Here is a 26,788-nt window from a genome sequence, read left to right on the forward strand (position 1 = left end):
CTGCAATAGCCCAATGGGCCCACTGACGGGGACTGTGATTCAATGCCTTTAGCATTTATTAAAGACTTAACAAGAATTTACTTAAGGACCAATAGATATTCTTGACATTTTTCTTTATATATGATACAAAATAACATTTGTTTTTGGTTTTACAAAGCATACAAAGCGAGCATTACTGATCAAAATGTACTCGGACAATGTTCAGTAATCATCTGTGATAAAAAGTTAAAATGTATTTTGTTTAATGACACCACTAGAGCACATTGATTTATTAATCATCGGCTATTGGGTGTCAAACATTTAGTAATCAAACTAATAACGTAATATAACACTATATAGCTATAGGAAAAACTTAGCAAAACATCTACTGACTGTTAATTATTTTTGTATATACATATACTATAAGTTCAAATTAGAATGAAGGAAGGAAGGAAGGAAATGTTTTATTTAACGACACACTCAACACATTTTATTTAGGGTTATATGGCATCGGACATATGGTTAAGGACCACACATATACTGAGAGAGGAAACCCGCTTTCGCCACTTCATGGGCTACTTTTTTCGATTAGCAGCAAGGGATCTTTTATATGCACCATCCCATAGACAGGATAACACATACCACAGCCTTTGATATACCAGTCGTGGTGCACTGGCTGGAGCCAGAAATAGCCCAATGGGCCCACCGACGGGGATCGATCCCAGATGGATCGCACATCAAGTATACACTTTACCACTGGGCTACGTCTCAAATGCATGTATACAGTTAATAAATTATCCAATAAAGCCATAACAGCATTTGTAATACCCTCCCCCTCCCACCCCCCGTATTGGACAGGCAGTCCAGTCACCAAGACCCATATTTTCAAAGCTATTTTAGCACTACAATATCGTAAAACCATCATAGTGATGTCATAGCCTACTACAGTTTTATGATATTGTAGCGCTAAGATAGCTTTGAAAATCTAGCCTAGATTGAGGTTCCATGGCAGCATGCTTGAATCCTTGTTGGAATTAAGCATATAAAATCATATACCTTGCCGTATCTTTGTTATTATATGGGGTGTCATTAAACATTCATTCATTCATTCATTCATTTTGTTATTGCATCACCTAACAGGTTTGGGTCCTAGGATCAAACCTCCTCAGTGGATCCATTGGGGTTTTTTCCTTGTCACAAACAGTGCTCTATGAAAGAGGTATTCAATCCTTACTAACTCTTTAAACCAAAAGCAGGCGTGGTTTGAGGAAATATTTTAGGGGGTGGGGACTGATGGGGAAAAGAGCATATGAACCAAGTCATCAAAAGGACTCTCAAATATTTTTAGGGGGATGAGTCCCCTGGTTCCCCCATGGATCCGCCATCTGCAAGTGAAGAAATTAAATCATGTTAGAAACCAGATAGGCAGACTTTTATAAAACTATTCTGAGGTGTTATTAAAACTTTACTCCTTTCCTTTCAATACAATACAATCTGAATACACTGATTGTTTTGTCTATTTGAAAGAAAAAAGAAACCTAAATAAAAAAACCTGTTTCTTTTCCAACAAATAAATTGATTTTGCAGACTGAATAAATTGGTCACTTTTATTAGTTTTTCTGGTTCAATAAAAGAAATTATGTCATTGATAAAAATATCACTGACAGAATATTTGTTCCAATGCGGGTCTGTGTTAGATTTGTTGTACACAGAACTGTATAACGACACACATGTACAGTCATGGTATACATACTGTATTGTGATCATGCACCATGCTGGCCAGACGAATATTTAATCATACCTAAGCACACATTAAACTACAGCTGTTTGGTATCTAATGTTAAGGGTAGTTCGACACAATGTATCGAGACAGAAAGAGGTGTTTGGGTTGAAGGATTCAGTCCCCTCAGTGGACCCATCTTCTGACCAATGTAAACTGCTTTTAACAGAATATTAAGCATGGAACAAATGGGGTCTGACTACGGTAATTACACTACACTCATGTAGGTGATGCTGGACTGTATGATAGCAGAGTTGCTGCTTTATGCAGGTCAGTATCTGAGCTAGCTTAACTGTCTGAAAATGCAGTGAAAGAAAGAGATGTTTTAGTTAACGACACACTTAACACATTTTATTTACGGTTATATGGCGTCAGACCACACAGATATTGAAAGAGGAAACCCGCTCTCACTACTTCATGGGCTACTCTTTTCGATTAGCAGCAAGGAATCTTTTATATGCACAATCCCACAGACAAGATAACACATACCACAGCCTTTGATATACCAGACGTGGTGCACTGGCTGGAACGAGAAATAGCCTAATGAGCCCACCGATGAGGATTGAACCCAGACGGACTGCACATCAAGTGAATGCTTTACCACTGGGCTACGTCCCACCCTGAAAATGCAGTGAAGTTATGCTTGTTCCAATTTCAACATTTAAAGAAAACAACAAATGAACAAACAACATGTGTCCACATGCTAATTCTTGTGCAGAGAACTGACAAACGTCCAAGCAAAATAGTGTATGTGGATGAATCATACATAATTTCTGTTATTTCCATCAAATAAAGACCATAATTACATTCCTCAAACAAATCAAGAAATACTCACATTATACTTGAGATGTTAAATTTTTTTTTTTTAATAAACAAATAATCAAATGCACGCACACACGCACACACACACACACACATACACTTGCACACACACACACACACACGTACACTTGCACACACACACAAACACATGCACACACACGCACACACACACACATACACACACAAGTTGCAAGTTTAGTTAATTAGGCCCCTGGTTGTTAGTTGAACTAATATTCATCGATTTCACTGTATATGGTAAATCTGGTTGTTTGTTGGATTAATATTCACCGGTTTCACTGTATGTAGTAAATCTGGTTGTTTGTTGGACTAATATTTACTGATTTCACTGTATGTAGTAAATCTGGTTGTTCCCTGGGACTAATATTCACCATTTGCTTACAAGTATAAACGAGATGTTACATGCCGTAGGAATAATAAGGTGAAGTATTGATCAGGATCCACTGAGGCAGTGTTTTACCAAGTTCTCTCTGGGGAATGCTTGCTGATATATTCTTTTAGCCGCTATAACACAACGCAATCAAAGCTATTTTCTGGCTGCATCTGTCACTCGCGGCGTGCGTTCATGTCTGGCAGTCACGGAATATTAAAGCAGTATTTCACTTTTAAAAAAACAACAACAGCAACAACAAAAACATTTCCCCCCCATAAAACATGGGATTCAATCTTCTCGGTCTCAAAGCTCGGAATTACATTAGGAAAAGGGGGACTTGAAAATCTTGACAGTTGACACGTGAAATTATCCCCAGCTGAGCGAGGATTACCCGTGAGATTTGTGTTTGGTGTTGCAGTTCATCTGGAGAGATGTAAGACAAGACGTTGTCTGGTAGCTGGCAAATGAACGACCGGGAGACCGGACTCCGCTGGTGTGGTGCACAGTGAAAACCTGCAACATTCACAGCTGTGCTTCACCAGCACCGGTCTATCGGCTGTATCTATAACAGTGGATTTTGTACCGCTATATCATTGATACATGTAATAGTGGATTTTGTGCTCATCCATACCTGTAACAGTGGATTTTGTACCGGTCTATCGTCCATATATGTAACAGTGGATTTTGTTCCGGTCTAACATCCATACATGTAACAGTGGATTTTGTACCGGTCTATCATCGATACATGTAACAGTGGATTTTGTGCTCATCCATATTTGTAACAGTGGATTTTGTACCGGTCTTTCATCCATAATGGTAACAGTGGATTTTGTTCCATCATCGATACCTGTAACAGTAGATTTTGTATCGGTGTATCATCGATATTTGTAACAGTGTGTTTTGTACCAGTCTCTCATTGATACCCGTAGCAGTGTGTGTTTTATACCGGTCTATCATTGATACCTGTAACAGTGGATTTTATACCGGTTTGTGATAATTGAACCCACCTTAATGGTCGGGCAGTGATCTCGGCATGGATTTACTTCATTGGCGACTTGCTGGATAATACTTTGTTGTTTTTCTTCTTGAAGGAGGAGGAAGTTTTTTTTTTTGTGTGTGTGTTTTTACATTCACTGGAACTGCGAATGGTCTCGACATATTTTTTCAAGTGCCAGAAGTATGGGCCAAATCTATGACAAAGTACACATGGGAGGTTAGATGCTGTTTTAAAAAAAATTCATCTTGTTTAATATTTTGATTTCAGATTTTGTTTTCTGTTTATGTTATGGTACTGATACATTAAAGGCTGTCCAGTTTATGGGAAAGTGTAGAGGGTTTCTTCTAAATATCATGTGTAAAATCTGAATAACAAAACCGTTATCCGTGATTAATTAAGACCATATCTCTGCACAATGCAGTCAAATGGGGCATTTGATAAAATAGTGGATGATTCCATGAATATCTATCCATAGTGTCTCATCTAAAGGAGGACAATCAATCATAACTAGTTTAACGTGCTCCTATACCACTAGGATTTCGAACATGCCTATTCTGAGTCCAGCCTCCAATTTGATCGGGGGTCTGACTCGGGACAAAAGGACGACTTCCTCTTCCAAGGAGATCATTTACTGAAGAATACATCCTTCTTACTCTGCAAAAAAACCCCACACTAAATGTTTGACATACTGTAGCCGATGATTAATTAACCAGTGCGCTCTAGTGGTGTTGTTAGTAGCAAGGGATCTTTTATATGCACTATCTCACAGACAGGATAGCACATACCATGACCTTTGATATACCAGTCTGAAAACCCCACCGGAGTGACAGCCAAAACACAGAACAACAATTTGTTACCCACTGTAAATGTGTATTCATCAGAGATGTAGGTTGGTCTGGGATCAATTCCCGTCAGTGGGCCCATTGGGCTATTTCTCATTTCAGCCAGTGCACCACGACTGGTATATCAAAGGCCATGGTGTATGCTATCCTGTCTATGGGATTGTGCATATAAAAAATCCCTTGTTACTAATGGAATAAATGTAGATAGTTTCCACTCTAAGACTATATGTCAGAATTACCAAATGTTTGACATCCAATAGCTGATGATTAATAAATCAATGTGTTCTAGTGGTTTGTTAAACAAAGCAAACTTTTTTTTGTTAAAAGAGATGATAGGTTCCCAGATTTATCCAGAATTCCAGTGTTTCTGGCTTTTTCACTGTTTATACAACATTTTCCCTATTCTCTGTTAAAAGTAACAATCTGGTTTCGGCTGATACCGTGTATACATTCTGTATGGAGGCCTCCATGTGCCTAGGGCCAACCTCAATACCTGGCCACCAATATTAAAATTTTCAGATTTCTTTATGTGACCCAATTTCACTTTACCATAATTTGACACCCAATAGCTGATGCATTTTTCATGCTGGGGTGTCGTTAAACATTCATTCATTCATTCATTCATTCATTCATTCATTCATTCATTACGTTTTGCATTTACCATAATTTGACACCCAATAGCCGATGTATTTTTTGTGATGGAGTGTTGTTAAACATTCATTCATTCATTCATTACGTTTTTCATTTACCATAATTTGACACCCAATAGTTGATGTATTGTTCGTGCTGGAGTGTCGGTAAACATTCATTCATTCATTCATTCCCACTTTCATCTCTGGTGTAATATTTTTGAATAGTCAGTTCAAAGAACCAAATTGTAGGGTTATTTTTTTAAATGATGGTAGTTTTCTTGACTTGACTAGAAATCATTTCATACAACAGATCACAAAGAAAACATATTTTGCTCTCTGTTCATTTCACTATGTCCAATCAACTCAGTATTTATTATCATTGAATTCTCAATTAATCAGGCACTGAGCTAAAACAAATTAAAATTCTTGTGATATAAAGTTGTGGAAATCAAATTTGAGTTTTACAGAATGGGAGAGAAATGATTCCTGGTATTACATTTAATATTTAATTTTATCTTCTTTGTATCTCAAACTGCTTATATTTATAATCCTTAAAACTGTCAGACTTGAAGACAAAAACCCATAAAAATTGCTATCTGAGTCGGGTAAGTATTTTCTCATCCAGAAAAATGTCTCCACTGACGTCAGATGTCAGGTGGATGACTACAAATGTCTGCTGTGCTTGTAAAAATAGATGGAAGCCATTCATGTTTGTCATATTATCACATGGCTCGGCATCGCTTATTGTCATTGTTCGTAAATGTCATGTGCGAAATATAAGACAGTCACCAAGTAAAAGCTACCATGCTCTACGTAAGACTTGTACATAATGTATGTTATTTTAAATGTTGATGACGTTAAGAGTTATTTGGGGCCTGATTTAGCTCAGATGGTGGAGTGCACATCTGATACTGTTGGGGCAGGACGTATATAGCCCAGTGGGGAAACGCTCACCTGATACATGGTCAGTCTAGGTTTGATTCCGATCAGTGGGCCCATTGGACTATTTCTCGTTCCAGCCAGTGCACCATGACTGGTATATCAAAGGCCATGGTATGTGCTATCCTGTATGGGATGATGCATATAAAAGATCCCTTGCTACTAATGAAAAAATGTAGTGGGTTTCCTCTCTAAAATTATATTGGTAACAATTATCAAATGTTTGACATCCAATAGCTGATGATTAATAAATCAATGCACTCTAGTGGTGTCATTAAAAAACCCAAATGTTCTTTAAGTCTAATGACTTAAAGTTAAAGTTTGTTTTGTTTAACATTGATTTGTTTATCACTGGCTGTGTCAAACAAAGTTAAGTACTGGTATACATTGATTTGTTTATCACTGGCTGTGTCAAACAAAGTTAAGTACTGGTATACATTGATTTGTTTATCACTGGCTGTGTCAAACAAAGTTAAGTACTGGTATACAAATGAATTGATGACCAATACCCAGAGTAAATTTGAACAGCCCATTGGGAAGGTGTAGTGTCACCACATTGACTTCTACATTGACTTCTCTCTCACTAACATATATCAGTGGCATGTAAAAAATTGATTGACTTAGTGGGAAGGTTAATGTCACTACATTGACTTCTCTCTCACTAACATATATCAGTGACATGTAAAAAATTGATCGACTTAGTGGGAAGGTTAATGTCACTACATTGACTTCTCTCTCACTAACGTATATTAGTGTCATGTAAAAAATTGATCGACTTTGTGGGAAGGTTAATGTCACTACATTGACTTCTCTCTCACTAACATATATCAGTGGCATGTAAAAAAACTGATCGACTTAGTGGGAAGGTTAATGTCACTACATTGACTTCTATCTCACTAACATATATTAGCAACATGTAGCAGAAATAGGAGATGACTGAGTATGGTACTCACTTCTCTGCAATTGAGTTAGATTTGGGGCAGGACATAGCTCAGTGGTACAGCGCTCGCCTTATACATGGTCGGTCAGAGATCGATCCCCTTCGGTGAGCCCATTGGGCTATTTCTCATTCCAGCCAGTGCACCACGACTGGTATATCTGTGGTATGTGTTATCCTGTCTATGGGATAGTGCATATAAAAGATCCCTTGCTGCTAATCGAAAAGAGTAGTCCAAAAGTGGCGACAGTGCATTTCCTCTCAATATCTGTGTGGTCCTCAACCATATGTCCAATGCCATATAACCATAAATAAAATGTGTTGAGTGCGTTGCTGAACAAAACATTTCCTTCCTTCCTTGAGTTATATTTCACCTGAGCAAATATACTAACATTACTGAGCCAGACTAGTCCAGTATACTTGCATTTCTAAAAAAATTATAAAATTAAAACTAATTTAAGAAGAATAGATCTCTAATTTTGTTATATGTTTCTAATGCGTATTTAGAGAATACCTGTAAAGTTTCTAAGCTGTATAACTTATCCTTTTGGAAATATGAGCCTATGGTGATGATCTACAAAAATGTATCTAATTGAAAAGAGTAGCCCATGGTTTCCTCTCTCATTATCTGTATATTATTATAAATAAAAATATGTTGAGTTAATCATTAAATAAAACATTTCTGTATTCCCATTTGATTTAAGAAACATCTAAGAGACGTATGAAAGTTAGACTTTGTTTTGTTTAAGCACACCACTAGAGCTCATTGGAGATACTTGGCACAAATAAATAGTGCAAGAGTGTTGATTTCTTGTGGACTAGCAACTAGATCACTACTACCAAATGTTTGACATTCAATAAGCAATAAATAATAAATCAGTGTGCTCTAGTGGTGTCGTTAATCAAAACAAAGTGTAACTTTACCACTGGGCTATGTCCCACTCAATTCTAAGATGGAGTAAGGTATGAAAGCCACTTGTTGATCTGATGCAGACTGACCCTTGGCAATTCTTTATGATGATTAAAAATGAAAATCTGTGCTTTTAACATGATGTCGTAAAACTGTTCTCTTTAGAAGGAGAATCTTTTACAGTGTTTAAAATGTGAAACCGTTGCTTTTATCACGATTCATGACCTATGATTTACGCCTTTTCACATGATGTCGTAAAACTGTTCTCTTTAGAAGGAGAATCTTTTACAGTGTTTAAAATGTGAAACCGTTGCTTTTATCACGATTCATGACCTATGATTTACGCCTTTTCACTGCCACCCTACTTGTGAACTGCTGTAAATTGCAGTTCTGCATTGCATCGTTTGTGAACTGCTGTAAATTGCAGTTCTGCGTTGCATCGTTTGTAGACTGCTGTAAATTGCAGTTTTGCATTTCATCGGTTTCACACCCAAATCTCTATAGATGAACTGAAGTTGCTGCAAGTCATTGCCTTGTAATCCATTTTCCCAGCTACATTGATTGATGTGCACGATTGAGGCAAACATCTGCAGTGAAAAGGTTAAATTGTACAGTTGGGAATGGTCTTCTAACATGAGCAATCTCCACCTAAAATGTTATATATGTCTTCTACCACATGCTCAATGGGCAGGATGTAGCTCAGTTGGTAGAGCACTCGCCTGAGGTGCTTTGGTAGCAGGATCGAACCTCAGTGGACACATTCTCTGATAAGATTTTTTTCTGTTCAAAATAAACATTGCCCCATGACTGGTATATCAAATGTCCTGTGTGTGTTGTCCTGAAAATATTTTAAACTAATACAAATTCCAGAGATTGGAAACAGGATATCCAAAAAAACACACACAAAAACCTACCACCAATATAGGTAAAAATTAATATAAAATAGGCAAGTTATTTATTTGTTAATATTGTATGTTGAATTGCTGCCTAAAAAAATATAATAAAAAGTTCTGTCAATCATTCATTCATCCATTTACTCCTTAAAATATTCAGAATGAAAAGTTTTTTTTTTTTTTACGGGATCTGAAAATTTGCAATAAATGACTTCATAAAAAGTGCTAGCGGAAAAATAAAATTTCTGTCAAACTGGATGTACTTGACAAAATTGTCTGAAGATGTAAGAGTTTATAGAGCTAATTAGTGTTTGATGAAACCAAGCAGAAAGGTAAACATGTACAGGTGGCATACAGGCGGCATGTCCGATTAATCATAGGGAGGACGGGCAGATTTAGCTCAGTAGGTTGAGTGCTCGCTTGAGGTGTCTGCATCGCAGGATCAAACCACCTCGATGGATCCATTCAGTTGATTGGGTTTTTTCTCATTCCAACCAGTGCACCACAACTGGTCACAGGCCGTGGTATGTGCTTTCCTGTCTGTGGGAAAATTCATATAAAAGACCCCTTGCTGTATTAGAAAAATGTAGCAGGTTTGCTCTGATGACTACGTGTCCGAAATACCAAATGTTTGACATCCAATAGCTGATGATTAATTAAACAAAACAAATAAACAGATCATAGGCAGGACTAACAGAACTCCTTGTAGAAGCAGAGCAGGTGAAATGAGCCCAGATTGTTGATAATTTAATACTTATAGTGACATACAAATCTTACAACACTGGTGGAAATGATCTTGGAGGTGTGAAAAATATGATATATTGATACAACAAGAGAAAGAAAAAACATTACACTATTGTTGAGTTGTGTTAGCTAGTGGAGCATGAACGAGGAAGTCTGGATTCCTGGATTCGTGAACAATAATTTGCAACCCTGATACAGCTGAGTTAATTGTTTTTCGTGAATTAACTTTTGAGTATATTCTCCATCTTAACCATTATTCAGGCCTATGAGAACTGAAAATCTGCGTGACCCATTTATCAGTTACGCAGAAATAAATCTATTTATTATATATCTATTTAACAGACCTGTCAACCTTTAGTCAAGAGAAAGCAGGAGGTGTGTGTTGAAAAAGCAGGAGATTTTGTCAAAAAGCAGGAGATTTTTTAAATTCACACAATTTAACCCAAAATCGCAAGATTTAAAAAAAAACATTATTACAATAAGTTATATGAATACTTTATAATGTCATATATACTTCCTAACCTTAGATCTTGGCTTTTTTTTTTTTTTTTTTTTTTTTTTAAGTTTAAATATGATTTAAAACATATTTAAAAAAAATATTTTTTTTATCCAAAAATGTTAAGAACATGAACAAGAATTTTTTTTTTTAATTAGTACATTTACGGTATTACACTTACAGCCTTACAGGTTGCATTACATTATCATTTGTGGTTAGTGTACCTAAGTACCATAAACAAATTTATATAAATCTTATAAATTAATATTCAGTTTTTACTATAATGAGGAATGGTGGCATGGTACTTATTTAAAATCATTATAATGATGCAATAAACATTGTATTTTCATTAATCATAAGTAAAACCTCATTACGGACATCGTGTGAAATATACCGGAATTATACCCATTTCCGTGAGTAACTTTATGTCAATGTCAAACACAACATTTTTTAATTGTACAAAATAATTTCTTGAAGTGTACCCTTATAACCAACATTTTACCGCACAAACATACAAAATTAACTGGCACAAGTATGTTTATACAGCTAATTGGTCTTTTCGTTGTCTTGCTGTGACGTGATTTTAACATGCATCGTGTGTATCGCTGTCAACTCAGGAGTCTGGCAGTTCAGATTCGTCATAGTTGCATTATGTAATTCAGTGGGAAGACATTTTACAATTCAGAGGTGTTATTAGAACTAAATTGGATATTTTTTTTTTTTTTATATGGCAACACTGAATGTCAATACTCAGCCTGTTGAATTAGCGGCAACACGCTTCGTAGCCATTACGATGACAACAAACATTATAATAACACGTCATTTTATAAACTCCATGTGCTTTTTTAACAATATAAATAGGCTATCCCACAATTCTCACTTCGGCAAAGGTTAAACAGTCGGGACAATTCGGCCTGTTACATTCTCGGAAACCGAAAGTAGTCGACATTTTCCGAATGAGAAAAAAAAGGCAGAGTTACTTCCCTTCTGTTATTTTGACAAAAGAGGATCGATTTTTTTTTATGCTTACAAAAATGTCATTTAACAGGAGAAACTGTCTCCCGCACAGGAAAAAGGAGATTTTATCAAATACCGGGAGACTCCCGCGGAATCCGGGAGGGTTGACAGGTCTGATTTAATCTTACTATAGTGATAAAGACATTTTCAAACCGTGTAATAAATTTATCTTGTATTACACATATGTCCAATCTGGACTGGAGCTTTTAAATGGGGAATTCCCTTTTTATTTTTACTGCAGTTAGCACCTTTTATTTACTGGCATCATATATGATTTACAAATTACGTTACATCATATTTGAAACATTACACAAGGCTGCCGCAGAGTAAGATTCTTAATGTTAAGCAAGTCCATGAAAGGAGTTTTGATCATAGATTTAACAAAGTGTTGTTATGGCGTTAAATTAAAAACCGTTTTTATAAAACTTACAAGAAGGTATGTAATAAATACAGAACTTCGCATAAGTTGTTTTCACTTCCTATTTATTGCACTCGTTTATTTTGCAAAAGAACATACCACTCGACTGCTACATGGTCTCGTGTTATATATTCTTGTGCAAAATAAACTGGTGCAATAAATAGAAAGCGAAAACAACGTATATGAAGTTCTGTATATGTAACCCATTTCATTTTTGTGTAACCTGTTATATCCATGTGAATGGTGCTCAATATTTTGCACAAACAAAAAATAGGTTAATCAGGATGTAACCCAGTGGTAAAGTGTTCGCATGATGAGTGGTCAGTCTAGGATCAATCCCCATTGGGCTATTTCTCATTCCAGTCAATGCATCACGACTGGTATATCAACGGTCATGTGGTGTGCTATCCGGTCTGTGGGATGGTGCATATAAAAGATCCCTTGCTACTAATGGAAAAATGTAGTGGGTTTCTTCTCTAACACTATATGACAAAATTACCAAATGTTTGATATTCATTAGCTGATGATTAATAAATCATGTGCTCTAGTGGTGTCGTTAAACAAAACAAACTTTAATAAATCAATATGATCTCATGAGGTCGTTATTTAATTTTTTTGTAACTTTCTGTATCTCTACAAAGCTACCAGTGTATTATACAGTTGCCACAGTTAACACATCATAAATGCTACATTGTTTTTTCTAGTAGTTATCACTTGACCACACATGCTGTATTATTTTTTCTAGTAGTTGTCACTTGACCACACATGCTACATTGGTTTTTCTAGTAGTCATCACTTGACCACACATGCTACATTGGTTTTTCTAGTAGTCGTTTCTACAGTAGTCATCACTTGACCACACATGCTACATTGGTTTTTCTAGTAGTCATCACTTGGACACACATGCTACATTGGTTTTTCTAGTAGTCATCACTTGGCCACACATGCTACATTGGTTTTTCTAGTAGTCGTCACTTGGCCACACATGCTACATTGGTTTTTCTAGTAGTCATCACTTGACCACACATTGACCACACATGCTACATTGGTTTTTCTAGTAGTCATCACTTGGCCACACATGCTACATTGGTTTTTCTAGTAGTCATCACTTGACCACACATACCGGCCTTGGTGGCGTCGTGGTTAGGCCATCGGTCTACAGGCTGGTAGGTACTGGGTTCGGATCCCAGTCGAGGCATGGGATTTTTAATCCAGATACCGACTCCAAACCCTGAGTGAGTGCTCCGCAAGGCTCAATGGGTAGGTGTAAACCACTTGCACCGACCAGTGATCCATAACTGGTTCAACAAAGGCCATGGTTTGTGCTATCCTGCCTGTGGGAAGCGCAAATAAAAGATCCCTTGCTGCTAATCGGAAAGAGTAGCCCATGTAGTGGCGACAGCGGGTTTCCTCTTAGAATCTGTCTGACACCATATAACCGTAAATAAAATGTGTTGAGTGTGTCGTTAAATAAAACATTTCTTTCTTTCTTTCTTTGACCACACATTGACCACACATGCTACATTGGTTTTTCTAGTAGTCGTCACTTGGCCACACATGCTACATTAGTTTTTCTAGTAGTCATGCTCACTTGTCATCACTTGGCCACATGCTACACAGTGCTACATTGGTTTTTCTAGTAGTCATCACTTGACCACACATTGACCACACATGCTACATTGGTTTTTCTAGTAGTTGTCACTTGGCCACACATGCTACATTGGTTTTTCTAGTAGTCATCACTTGACCACACATGCTACATTGGTTTTTCTAGTAGTCATCACTTGACCACACATGCTACATTGGTTTTTCTAGTAGTCATCACTTGGCCACACATGCTACATTGGCTTTTCTAGTAGTTGTCACTTGGCCACACATGCTACATTAGTTTTTCTAGTAGTCATCACTTGACCACACATGCCACATTGGTTTTTCTAGTAGTCATCACTTGGTCACACATGCTACATTGGTTTTTCTAGTAGTCGTCACTTGGCCACACATGCTACATTGGTTTTTCTAGTAGTCATCACTTGACCACACATTGACCACACATGCTACATTGGTTTTTCTAGTAGTCATCACTTGATCACACATGCTACATTGGTTTTTCTAGTAGTCATCACTTGGTCACACATGCTACATTGGTTTTTCTAGTAGTCGTCACTTGGCCACACATGCTACATTGGTTTTTCTAGTAGTCATCACTTGACCACACATTGACCACACATGCTACATTGGTTTTTCTAGTAGTCATCACTTGATCACACATGCTACATTGGTTTTTCTAGTAGTCATCACTTGACCACACATGCTACATTGGTTTTTCTAGTAGTCATCACTTGACCACACATTGACCACACATGCTACATTGGTTTTTCTAGTAGTTGTCACTTGGCCACACATGCTACCACACATGCACATGCCACATTGGTTTTTCTAGTAGTCATCACTTGACCACACATTGACCACACATGCTACATTGGTTTTTCTAGTAGTCGTCACTTGACCACACATGCTACATTGGTTTTTCATGCCACATGACCACACATGCTACATTGGTTTTTCTAGTAGTCGTCACTTGACCACACATGCTACATTGGTTTTTCTAGTAGTCATCACTTGGCCACACATGCTACATTGGTTTTTCTAGTAGTCGTCACTTGGCCACACATGCTACATTGGTTTTTCTAGTAGTCATCACTTGACCACACATTGACCACACATGCTACATTGGTTTTTCTAGTAGTCGTCACTTGACCACACATGCTACATTGGTTTTTCTAGTAGTCATCACTTGACCACACATGCTATATTGGTTTTTCTAGTAGTCGTCACTTGACCACACATTTCAGTGCATGGATGATGTGATGTTTGATAAACCAGTGTTCATTATTCATCACTTGGGATTATTGAACAGCTATTGATTGTATGGGGAGACCACCTCACTAGTGCTAGTTTAATTTGGTGCTAGCCCAGTGCTAATCAGTGTAACTTGTAAATAGTTGATGTGGTCATTATGACCTATTAAGGTGCTCAATCTACTTTGTACAAATTACAAAACAGAAGAGAAAAAAATGTCTGGTTACCTATGTAAAAAATATTAGATTTTTATATACCCATCTATGGGTCGTATTATGGTATGGCATTGTCCACTCATCAATCTGTCCGTCCATCCGTCTATACTTCCATCTGTTAACCTTTTCTTGTCCAGACCATATCATGCATAAGATGCATACAGGACCATCAAATCTCACATGTAGGAACAACTTGGGATGGTGGTTGGTCCAAAACAAACTGTTCATCCATCCCATTGCAAAAATGTCACATAATTAGACTTGAATCATACCCGTAACATATTCATTAATATAGATATGGTTTTCCATCAAACTCCTGATGGGCGTATCATATGTACACCAGTACACTTGTTAGTATTTTAAAACAAACAAAATATAAACTGATTGTTGGTATAGAAAAGAAGAAACAGGATGTAACTGTGGTAGAGGTATGTAAGGTGTGTAGGGTTACAGAATACATAAACCTTGGTGGACCTGTTATTATTATTTTTATCCCATCCCAACCAGTACTGAACAACTGGTACATCAAAAGCCATGGTACATGCTGTCCTGTCTTTAAGCTGGGCCCAAAATATTATAAGAAGTTTGACAAATTGTGACAGGAAATCTGTAAAGAAATTCAAGCTTCATTCATTGTAACAAAATATTCTCTTGGGAAGTGTCAAATTGTAATTATGAAGGAAAAAATAATTTTTTTAAAAGAAATTATTTAATTGGTAATTTGTACACATTATGAGTTACAAATGTCACCAAGCTTTACTATTGTATTTGGCGCAGAGGAACTTATTTCCATGAGTACATAACAGAATTAATGTTCTTTAAAAGAACTGTATTTAATTCATTTCCAAATTTACATTTTTAGCTATTTAATAATACAATACACAATATGGTCTTTGATGTATCAATCATAGGTCAGTGGTTGAAATGGACCCCTCATGCCTTCCATGCATTCATCAAGGGTGATGGATTTCCACTTCCATGTGTCCATCAAGGGTGATGGATTCCCCCTTCCATGTGTCCATCAAGGGTGATGGATTTTCACTTCCATGTGTCCATCAAGGGTGATGGATTTCCACTTCCATGTGTCCATCAAGGGTGATGGATTCCCCCTTCCATGTGTGTATCAAGGGTGTTGGATTCTCCCTTCTATGTGTCCATCAAGGGTGATGGATTCCCCCTTCCATGTGTCAGTGAAAGGTGATGTATTCCCCCTTCCATGCATTCATCAAGGGTGATGGATTCCCCCTTCTATATGTGCATCAAGGGTGATGAATTTCCCCTTCCATGTGTCCATCAAGGGTGATGGATTCCCCCTTCCATGAGTCCATCAAGGGTGATGGATTTCCACTTCCATGTGTCCATCAAGGGTGATGGATTTCCACTTCCATGTGTCCATCAAGGGTGATGGATTCCCCCTTCCATGTGTGTATCAAGGGTGATGGATTCTCCCTTCCATGTATCCATCAAGAGTGATGGATTCCCCCTTCCATGTGTCAATCAATGGTGATGTATTCTCCCTTCCATGCATTCATCAAGAGTGATGGATTCCCCCTTCCATGTATTCATCAAGAGTGATGGATTCCCCTTTCCATGCGTCCATCAAGGGTGATGGATTTACCCTCCTATGCATCTATCAAGGGTGATGAATCCCCTTACATCCATCCATCAAGGGTGATGCAAACTCCTTCTGTTCCATGTGTCCATCAAGGGTGATGGATTCCCCCTTCCGTGTGTCAATCAAGGGTGATGGATTCCCCCTTCCGTGTGTCAATCAAGGGTGATGGATTCCCCCTTCCGTGTGTCAATCAAGGGTGATGGATTCCCCCTTCCGTGTGTCAATCAAGGGTGATGGATTCCCCCTTCCGTGTGTCAATCAAGGGTGATGGATTCCCCCTTCCGTGTGTCAATCAAGGGTGATGGATTCCCCCTTCCATGTGTCAATCAAGGGTGATGAATCCCCTTACATCCATCCATCAAGAGTGATGGAAACTCCTTCTGTTCCATGTGTCCATCAAGGGTGATGGATCCCCTCCTGTCCCATGTGTCGATCAAGGGTGATGGATTCCCCCTTCCGTGTGTCAATCAAGGGTGATGAATCCCCTTACATCCATCCATCAAGGGTGATGGAAACTCCTTCTGTTCCATGTGTCCATCAAGGGTGATGGATCCCCTCCTGTCCCATGTGTCGATCAAGGGTGATGGATTCCCCCTTCCGTGTGTCAATCAAGGGTGATGGATTCCCCCTTCCGTGTGTCAATCAAGGGTGATGGATTCCCCCTTCCGTGTGTCAATCAAGGGTGATTAATCCCCTTACATCCATCCATCAAGGGTGATGGATCCCCTCCTGTCCCATGTGTCGATCAAGGGTGATGGATTCCCCCTTCCGTGTGTCAATCAAGGCTGATGGATTCCCCCTTCCGTGTGTCAATCAAGGGTGATGGATTCCCCCTTCCGTGTGTCAATCAAGGGTGATGAATCCCCTTACATCCATCCATCAAGGGTGATGGAAACTCCTTCTGTTCCATGTGTCCATCAAGGGTGATGGATCCCCTCCTGTCCCATGTGTCGATCAAGGGTGATGGATTCCCCCTTCCGTGTGTCAATCAAGGGTGATGGATTCCCCCTTCCGTGTGTCAATCAAGGGTGATGGATTCCCCCTTCCGTGTGTCAATCAAGGGTGATGAATCCCCTTACATCCATCCATCAAGGGTGATGGAAACTCCTTCTGTTCCATGTGTCCATCAAGGGTGATGGATCCCCTCCTGTCCCATGTGTCGATCAAGGGTGATGGATTCCCCCTTCCGTGTGTCAATCAAGGGTGATGGATTCCCCCTTCCGTGTGTCAATCAAGGGTGATGGATTCCCCCTTCCGTGTGTCAATCAAGGGTGATGAATCCCCTTACATCCATCCATCAAGGGTGATGGAAACTCCTTCTGTTCCATGTGTCCATCAAGGGTGATGGATCCCCTCCTGTCCCATGTGTCGATCAAGGGTGATGGATTCCCCCTTCCGTGTGTCAATCAAGGGTGATGGATTCCCCCTTCCGTGTGTCAATCAAGGGTGATGAATCCCCTTACATCCATCCATCAAGGGTGATGGATCCCCTCCTGTCCCATGTGTCGATCAAGGGTGATGGATTCCCCCTTCCGTGTGTCAATCAAGGGTGATGGATTCCCCCTTCCGTGTGTCAATCAAGGGTGATGGATTCCCCCTTCCGTGTGTCAATCAAGGGTGATGGATTCCCCCTTCCGTGTGTCAATCAAGGGTGATGAATCCCCTTACATCCATCCATCAAGGGTGATGGAAACTCCTTCTGTTCCATGTGTCCATCAAGGGTGATGGATCCCCTCCTGTCCCATGTGTCGATCAAGGGTGATGGATTCCCCCTTCCGTGTGTCAATCAAGGGTGATGGATTCCCCCTTCCGTGTGTCAATCAAGGGTGATGGATTCCCCCTTCTATGTCTCAATGAAAGGTACTGGATTCCCCATTTCAAGCATCCATCAATTGTGATTGATTTCCCCTTCCATTCATTCATCAAGAGTAATGGATCCCCTCATGATCCATGCATCAATCAAGAACATGATGAATCCCCTCTTCTTCTATGTGTCCATCAAGAATGGTGGCTTCCCCTTCCATGCATTGATCAAGAATGATAGATCCCCTCACATACATCCATCAATAGTGATGATTCCCCCTTCAATATGTCCATCAATAGTGATGGATTCCCCCTTCCAATGCATCCATAGAGAATGATAGATCCCCTCCTGTTCCATGTGTCAATCAAGGGTGGATCCCATGCCCCATCAGTCCTCAAATAAGCACTTGTAGCTTCATAACACCAACCCTACCTCCTCATGATTTTACCAAAAGCATTTGTCCCAAAGTTTGTCTTCTGCCAAAACAAATTGGACACACAGTATAATGGTAAAAATGCTAATATTTCATCAACTGTCAAGGTGCTAGATTCCGTCAGAGAAGAGCCTAATGCTGCACAGAGCCGACCATTGTTCATTTGATGGAATTAGAGGTCTTCTCCCAGCAACAGTGCTATTCTGGAGGAGGAAAATCAATTCTCTCTTTGTTGAGTGTAATTTGAGAAACTGTCGCATAATTGAAAATTTGGTGGACTGCCTTCGAGGAGTTAATACTTCAGTGGTGTTAATTAGTCTCCAGGCCAGCTGCTACTTGCAGGAAGTTGTCATTCCAGCCACTCAGTGACTTTTTCAGTCGTTTTAAAACATTCACAGATGATTTTTCAAAATAATATAAGCACAAAAATAAATTAAAATGAAATGAAATATTAATATACATTTACTCAAACAATAACGGGCTGCTAAGTCAAAAATGACTGTATGGCCAAAATGACAGTGGACTACATAGTCAAAACGATAACAGGCTGCTAAGTCAAAAAGGACTGTATGGCCAAAATGACAGTGGATTGCATAGTCAAAACAATAACAGGCTGCTAAGTCAAAAAGGACTATATGGCCAAAATGTCAGTGGACTACATAGTCAAAACGATAACAGGCTGCCAAGTCAAAAAGGACTGTATGGCCAAAATGACAGTGGACTGCATAGTCAAAACGATGACAGGCTGTTGAGCCTAAATGGACTGTGGGCCAATTAACAATGAAGCCACTGATTGTGCCCCACTGATGGTCTGTCAGCACCCATAGACGACCTGCTATCTGGGTCAGTGTGTGTGTCTGCCAGGTTAACTGTGGTACCTGCAGTCTGGTCCAAGACATCAGTGAATGTTACAATAACCACATTCCTGGCAGTCTTGCCATTCTTAAGATGGCTGATGCTCTTATCTGTGCAGTGATGATAAAATCAATCCTATCCAGGGAGGTCTTTTTATTATATTTGGAGTGGCCAGACACATTTTCATTGCTTTTAAGACATTAAAAAAAAAAATTGTCTTCGATTCATGGATTAACTGGCAGGTATATACAATTCAGACACTTCTATTACTGGTCTGGGGTGCTTGAGAATGGGATATAATTGTTATATGTATGTCTGTGGTAGAGTATATATAGCTCTCTATGGTGCAATAGGTTATGTAATCCTTTATTATGATGTAAACCACTTGCACCGACCATGGTTTGTGCTATCCTGCCTGTTGGGCTATTTCTCATTGCAGACAATGCATCATGACTGGTATATCAACGATCATGTGGTGCTATCCTGCCTGTGGGAAGCACAAATAAAGATCCCTTGCTGCCTGTCGTAAAAGAAAAGCCTATGTGGCGACAGCGGGTTTCCTCTAAAAACAGTGTCAGAATGACCATATGTTTGACGTCCAATAGCCGATGATAAGATAAAAACAGTGTCAGAATGACCATATGTTTGACGTCCAATAGCCGATGATAAGATAAAAACAGTGTCAGAATGACCATATGTTTGACGTCCAATAGCCGATGATAAGATAAAAAATCAGTGTGCTCTAGTGGCTTCGTTAAATAAAACAAACTTTTTCTTCTTCCTTTATTATGAAGGTGTGTGTGTGGGGGGGGGGGGGGGGGTCCGAACATAGCTTGTCTGATATGCAGTTGATCTAGGATCAGTCCCCATGGGCCCAGTGAGCTATTTCTTGTTTTAGCCACTGCTTTTTAACTGGTATAACAAAGACCATGGTATGTACTGTCCTGTTTGTGGGATTCTGCATATAAAAGATCCCTTGATGCAAATCAAAAAGAGTAGACCATAAAATGGAAGCAGCAGGATTTATCTCTCAAAATCTTTGTGCTTGTTAACTATGTCCAGTGCCATATATGTAACCATAAATGAAAATGTGTTGAGTATTTCTTTCTTTATTATGGATGGGGATATTGCTATTTTTTGTGTATACTACAGTGATAGAAATAAGCATATTTTTTCACTAGTCCACAAGTACATCTACAAATCTAATTGTCCATCAATATTTTTACTTGTCCAAATAAGTTGTTGGTTTTATTCAAGAGCAAGGACAATGTTTTTTTATTGCTCAAAATGAAACAGCATTATATTTTTTTTACTTGTCCACTGGATAACCACTGAGGTACATTTTGCTTGTCCTAGCAGATTATCACTTGTCAGGACAAACGGACAAGTGCTTATTTCGAACACTGTACTATTGCAAAATTTGGTGATATGGAAATCTATATTAACATATATATTGTAGTTAGTGTATTGTGGAATCTCTAAAGGTATGAAAATCGGTGCTTGTATTAAAGATATATGTTCTTTTATAAAAAAAAAAATACTTCTATTGTTAGTTAGAAATGTTCAGAATTAATGCTTGCAAATTTGTAAAAACAAAACCAAGTTGTGATATTTAAAACTGCTAAATTCATCTTTTAAATTTTTCTTTTAAATCTGCTTGAAATTCAAAACTACATGTATTTTGGGGGGGGGGGGGGGGGGGGTTCTTTTTAATTTCCTTGAAATTGCAAACATTATTTTGGAGGTAACATCAGAAAGTGCAGGAAATTTGAAATACTGTGATTCACGCTCTTTGAGTGTTTATTTCTGAGAAGGAAACTGATGAGAATCGATATTGGTTTATACCACCAGCAAACCTTTCTCATCTGGCCAGATTAAGTAGGGCTGAAGCAAACTGTAGGATGAACTGGAAAATACCATCTCTGTGATTTATTGAAGTACTAGAATGCCCTGTTAAAGCAATTGCTATGGAAAGAAAAGTAATATGTTGTTGTTTTTCACACTGGGTAAGTGAAGACTAAACAATTTAGGGACAATGTACAGGACTTCACTTGATGACTGGAGATGACAAACACCATCTCATAATAAGTAGCAACAGGTTCTAAAAACATGTTGTGGGCATACGCCATCAGACATAAGGCTGACAGGTTCTGCATGGGTTCACAGCCTGGTACCAGCTCCTAGTCCCACCCAGAGCGAGTTTTAACGACTCAATGGGTTGGTGTATAGGACCACTACACCCTCTTCTCTCTAACCCACTATCCTGGATACACAGCCCAGATAACTGAGGTGTGTGTGTGTGTGTGTGCCCAGGACAGCGTACTTGATCCTCAATTGGATATAAGCACAAAAATAAGTTAAAATGAATGAGTGAAAATATTGTGGAGCAGGATTTAGCTTAGTTACAGAGCACTCGTTTAAGATGCTTTAATCATAGGATTGGCAGACCCATTTTCTGATTGTTTTTCCCTCATCCTAAACAATGACTTACAACTGGTATATCACAGGCCATGGTATGTACTATCCTGTCTGTGAGAACGTGCATATAAAAGATTCCTTGTTACTAATAGAAACATATAGCAGGTTTTCTCTAAGATTATATTCCAGAATTATCAACAAGAAGTTTGTTTTGTTTAACGAAACCACTAGAGCATATTGGATGTCAGACATTTGGTAATTATGACTCTTAGTCATTGGATGAAACCCACAACATTTTTCCATTAGCAGCTAGTGATTTTTTATATGCACAGACCAAAATTACAAAGTTTTTTTTACATCTAATAGCCAATGATTACTAAATCTGTGTACTCTAGTGGTGTTGTTAAACAAAACAGACTCTAACTTTGGAGATACTTTGGGGTCAAGCTGGCTGTCCTTGACACCTCTACATGTATACATGTATATACACTAGTAATCTGTTAATGCTGTGTTGGTGCTGTAAAGATGAAGCTAATCAAGCGGACCTATTTGTGGGTGAGAAGAATGTAATGAATGAGGTGAACATCTGCTAAATGAACACGCTGTCAGAGAAACATACTGAGCATACAGTGGCATGGTGAGAAATACTGCAGAAGACAAGTGTTTGGTTGGCAGAGCATACAGTGGGATGGAGGAAAATACTGCAGAAGACAAGTGTTTGGTTGGTGTTGATTCCCTGACCTACATATTTTGTATGGCACAGTAAACACCACGACATGGAGGTTGTATGGCACCAAATCAGACAGATCTGTATCAAGGGTTATGAGGTGCACTGGCAAATATTTTTTGGAATAAGGAAGGAAGGAACTGTTTTATTTAACAACGCACTCAACACATTTTATTTATGGTTATATGGCGTCAGACATATGGTTAAGGACCACACAGATTTTGAGAGAGGAAACCCACTGTCGCCACTTCATGGGCTACTCTTTTCGATTAGCAGCAAGGGATCTTTTATATGCACCATCCCACAGACAAGATAATACATACCACGGCCTTTGTTACACCAGTTGTGGAGCACTGGCTGGAATGAGAAAACGCTTTACCACTGGGCTATGTCTCGCCCCTTTATGGAATAAAAGCAAATGCATTTCTGATATGTAGTACGTGTAATATGTGATACTGTTATCTGTTGCCAATAAATAAATAAACAAGTTTGTTTTGTTTGACGACACCACTAGAGAACATTGATTTATTAATCATCGGCTATTGGATGTCAAACATTTGGTAATTCTAACACATAGTCATCAGAGGAAACATGTTACATTTTTCTTAATTGGGAATTGGGAAATTGTTTAACGTGCACATTCAGAGCAAGCTGTTATAGCGCACGCCTGTCCTCCGTCCAGGACAGGAAAGGGTTGGGTAGGGTGGAGGGGGGACCGCCTGCACTGGCAGTCCGACCGTAGCTGGTAACGGGCGGGGATCTTTTATATGCACTTTTCCACAGACAAGAAAGCACATACTGCAGCCTCTGACCAGTTGTGGTATACTGGTTGGAACGAGAAAAAGCCCAATCAGTTGAATGGGTCTACCGAGGTGGGCCAATAAGTTAATGCAGTTAAATTTAGCTGTTAACTAGAGGTTGAAACCAGTGCATGGTACTCACAAAAATGGAACTGCATATGACTGTCAGCCAATCAAAAGATTGCCAATACAAAACGTTTTCATTAAATCTCTTAAATGCCATGTGAATTTGAACTCCAGTGTTCTTACAGGTAGATTGTATAAATGTGAGGTGCCCCACCTTGTATTGTGTACCACCTTGGTGTTGAGATCAGGGCCAATTGTTCCAATGTTTGATGCCAGGGCCAAAATTTCCTTTTTTTTGACTTATGTGAACACAATGTAGTACATGTAGTTCTGTAGTTGGCTACATTTTCCATCAAACTGAATTTAATGTCCAATTCTCTGCCCAAGTTGGTCACATCACATTTTCATGATATTTAACTTAGAACCTCACCAACCAGGTGTTAAGTTATTACTATTGTGCTAGCTACCAATTATGAAATTTTCTTTGACTTTAAAAAAATAACTTGACTATCAGTTTTGTTATGAAAGCAAATAAGTTTTACCATTACTTTTCATTTGGTCAATAAATGCAGGGCTCACCCTGTCAATCACCAATTTAGCCATTTGGTAATTTTTACACCAAATGGCTATAACATTTAAATAAGCCACTTTTTAAAATATTTTTTAAGGAATTCTTCTACCTATTTGAAAATTGGCTAACACAAAGTTATTTCTAGTCTGAGCCCAAAAATTAAAAAAATTAAACAAACAGAGACAAGCTGATCAAGAGACAATTGGTTTAAAAATAATGACTGTAATCAGATTTACATTCTGTCTTTAGGGAATTTTGTGCTTAGTCATCTAAATAATGGCAGCACTTTTTTACTTTTGACAACACAAGTGTATCGTAAGTCAAATATTTGAAAAAGTCCATGAAATTGTTATGTTCTGTAGCCAGTGGAGTATTTACTTAACATCAATGATTTCTTCTTCTTTTTGTTCGCTTGACTACACGTTGAGGGCAGATGGGACTATGAATGATACTGTCCTCTATAGATCACTCTTGGTACCATACAGCTTCTTCTGGAGTGTTGTTGTAGTTGTCCAGGCAGTGTCCCTCAGCTGCTGTAGATTTTTGCAGTCTTGGATGACATTTTCGGTCATCTGTTTTGCTTCTCCACAGGAGCACATGGAAGAGGGTACAAGCTGGACCCTCTTATGCATGTGCTGGTTCAGCCTGTTGTGTCCAGTCCTTATTCAAAACATGATCACCTATTCATGCTGAGTTAGCTGGAAATAACCATCAGTTAGTTTGGGAGATCTGTAGAGTGATTTTATATGGGTTTTCATCCCGTCATGTGTCACCCAGTTATCCTCCTGTTCTCAGGGATCCATTGCAGTACATCTTGGTTGACACTGCTGATAGGGTGTAGGGCTTCTGAAAGTGTATCAAGCTTGCCAGTGGTGATTCATGTATCAAATATCATGCAAATGCAGTGCAACCAACTTGATCCCAAGATCCTGTTTGTCACACAAATGCGAATCTGACATTGAATTTAGTTTGACAGGCAGATACACTGTATTATATTGTACTAGATGTAGACCATGCTTAGTGTGGGGACGTTTAGATGGGGTGGGGGTGGGGGGTGGCCTTACACTGGGCTTAACCCACAACATGTGACCTTATTAGCCAAGACTATATATTATTGCCACTTCTGTGCTAAGTAACAAAAATGGTGGCTTCCATTAAGGTTGTATTTATGGAATGTAATCTTTTTATGCAATATTTAGCATGGTGTGTGTATGGTGGTTGACTGAACATGAGTGTAAAAAGATCCTTGCTAAATGCAGCATCGAGTAAGTATAAAGAAGGTGATTGGCAGTACAAATCAGAGGTGCAACAGGTTGTAGAACTGTTTGCCCTCAGTGCATTGTTTCCATTCCAACCAGTGCACCTGAGTGATATATCAGAATGAATGAATAAATGTTTAACGACACCCCAGCACAAAAATACACATCGGCTATTGGGTGTCACAAATGATATATCAGAAGCCATGATCTTGTCCACATGTGTATGTTCATTTAAAGATCACTTGATATTGTTACTGTAGGTTTACGTCTTTGTGGTGGAAACAGGTTTTCTCTCTTCTTCTTTGTTGCAGTAGCAGGTTTAAATTCTCTCTTTCCCTCTTTTGAAAATCAATGTGCTCTAGTGGTGTCGTTAACCAAAAACAAACTTTAATTTTCTCTCTTTTGACCAAGTGTTAAAATACCTACTGCATGTATATGTTAGCTACCAAAAAGCCATAATTTAAAAAGTGATGAGGTGTGATTAAACACACATTCCTTTCCTTTCCAAATGCTCAGCACACACCTACCGACAACACCATCGTATCTTCATTATCACCAACTCCCGACTGATCAATTAGTATACACCTGTGTGTAGATCAAAAACAGTTATGGTTAACCTGCAGTTTATGATGTTATCAGAACTTGTATAACACCGACAAGACTGTCCCATCATCTGATGTTAGCTGGTGCATATTTTCACATATATTACTGCCGTCTCTACTGTCGACATGGTATTAATCATTACATGCAGTGCACAGAGCATTGCAGTGACTGATTTGGTAGAACACATGATCCTTTTCTTTCCAATAATGCCAGGAGTGATGCTTGTTAGAAGACTGTGCACTCTATAATAGAAATCTGGGGCATGTTTTGTTTAAAATAGGTGGCTATTTTTTTTGTATGCAAGTGCAACAAAATAGTCTCACAGGCTCAGAGTTCTGTGGTGCATTCTCCACAAGTTCTGACAGTCGGAACAACTTTTCTTGGAATGATACATTGTAACAGGTAGTCGATCAAACATAGTTTTTTGTACATACAGCTATGTTTATTACCGTATTTTCCCGTGTATTATGCACACTTTTTTTCCAGAAAATACAGGTTAAAAATGGGGGTGCGCACTATACATAGCAATAGAAAAACATATCTTTTAAAAATGTCCAGCGATCACCCATGAAAAATCGCCGATCGGTACTTTACAGGTTATTGACAGTGTTCATTACAACGAAACGCCAAAACCCTCTTAAAAATCGCTTTTCATTTGTGATGGTTGTAATAAATACAAAATAAATCTACAAAAGTATCCATACCTCACCAAAAAGTGCACAAAAATGACAAAACTGGACCGTAAATATTTTTAATTTCCACGAGA

The 26,788-nt window shown here is 38.6% G+C and overlaps 1 protein-coding gene across 4 annotated transcripts in view; it reads left to right on the plus strand.

The window, feature by feature from the left end:
- Window positions 1-26,788, plus strand: part of LOC121383253 (Kv channel-interacting protein 4-like) — a 473,604-nt gene that overhangs the window by 376,996 nt on the left and 69,820 nt on the right. The window contains exon 1 of one of the 4 annotated variants that reach the window (XM_041513155.1): window positions 3,109-4,185. The exons of the other annotated variants lie outside the window; for them this stretch is intronic. Coding sequence (XP_041369089.1) covers window positions 4,152-4,185 — 34 coding nt within the window. The 5' untranslated portion in view covers window positions 3,109-4,151. Of the gene's footprint in view, window positions 1-3,108; window positions 4,186-26,788 lie in introns of those variants that run through there. 4 annotated transcript variants of the gene reach the window in all.

Source organism: Gigantopelta aegis, chromosome 10 (genome assembly GCF_016097555.1).
Source record: "Gigantopelta aegis isolate Gae_Host chromosome 10, Gae_host_genome, whole genome shotgun sequence".
In the NCBI taxonomy this organism is placed as follows: Eukaryota; Metazoa; Mollusca; class Gastropoda; order Neomphalida; family Peltospiridae; genus Gigantopelta; species Gigantopelta aegis.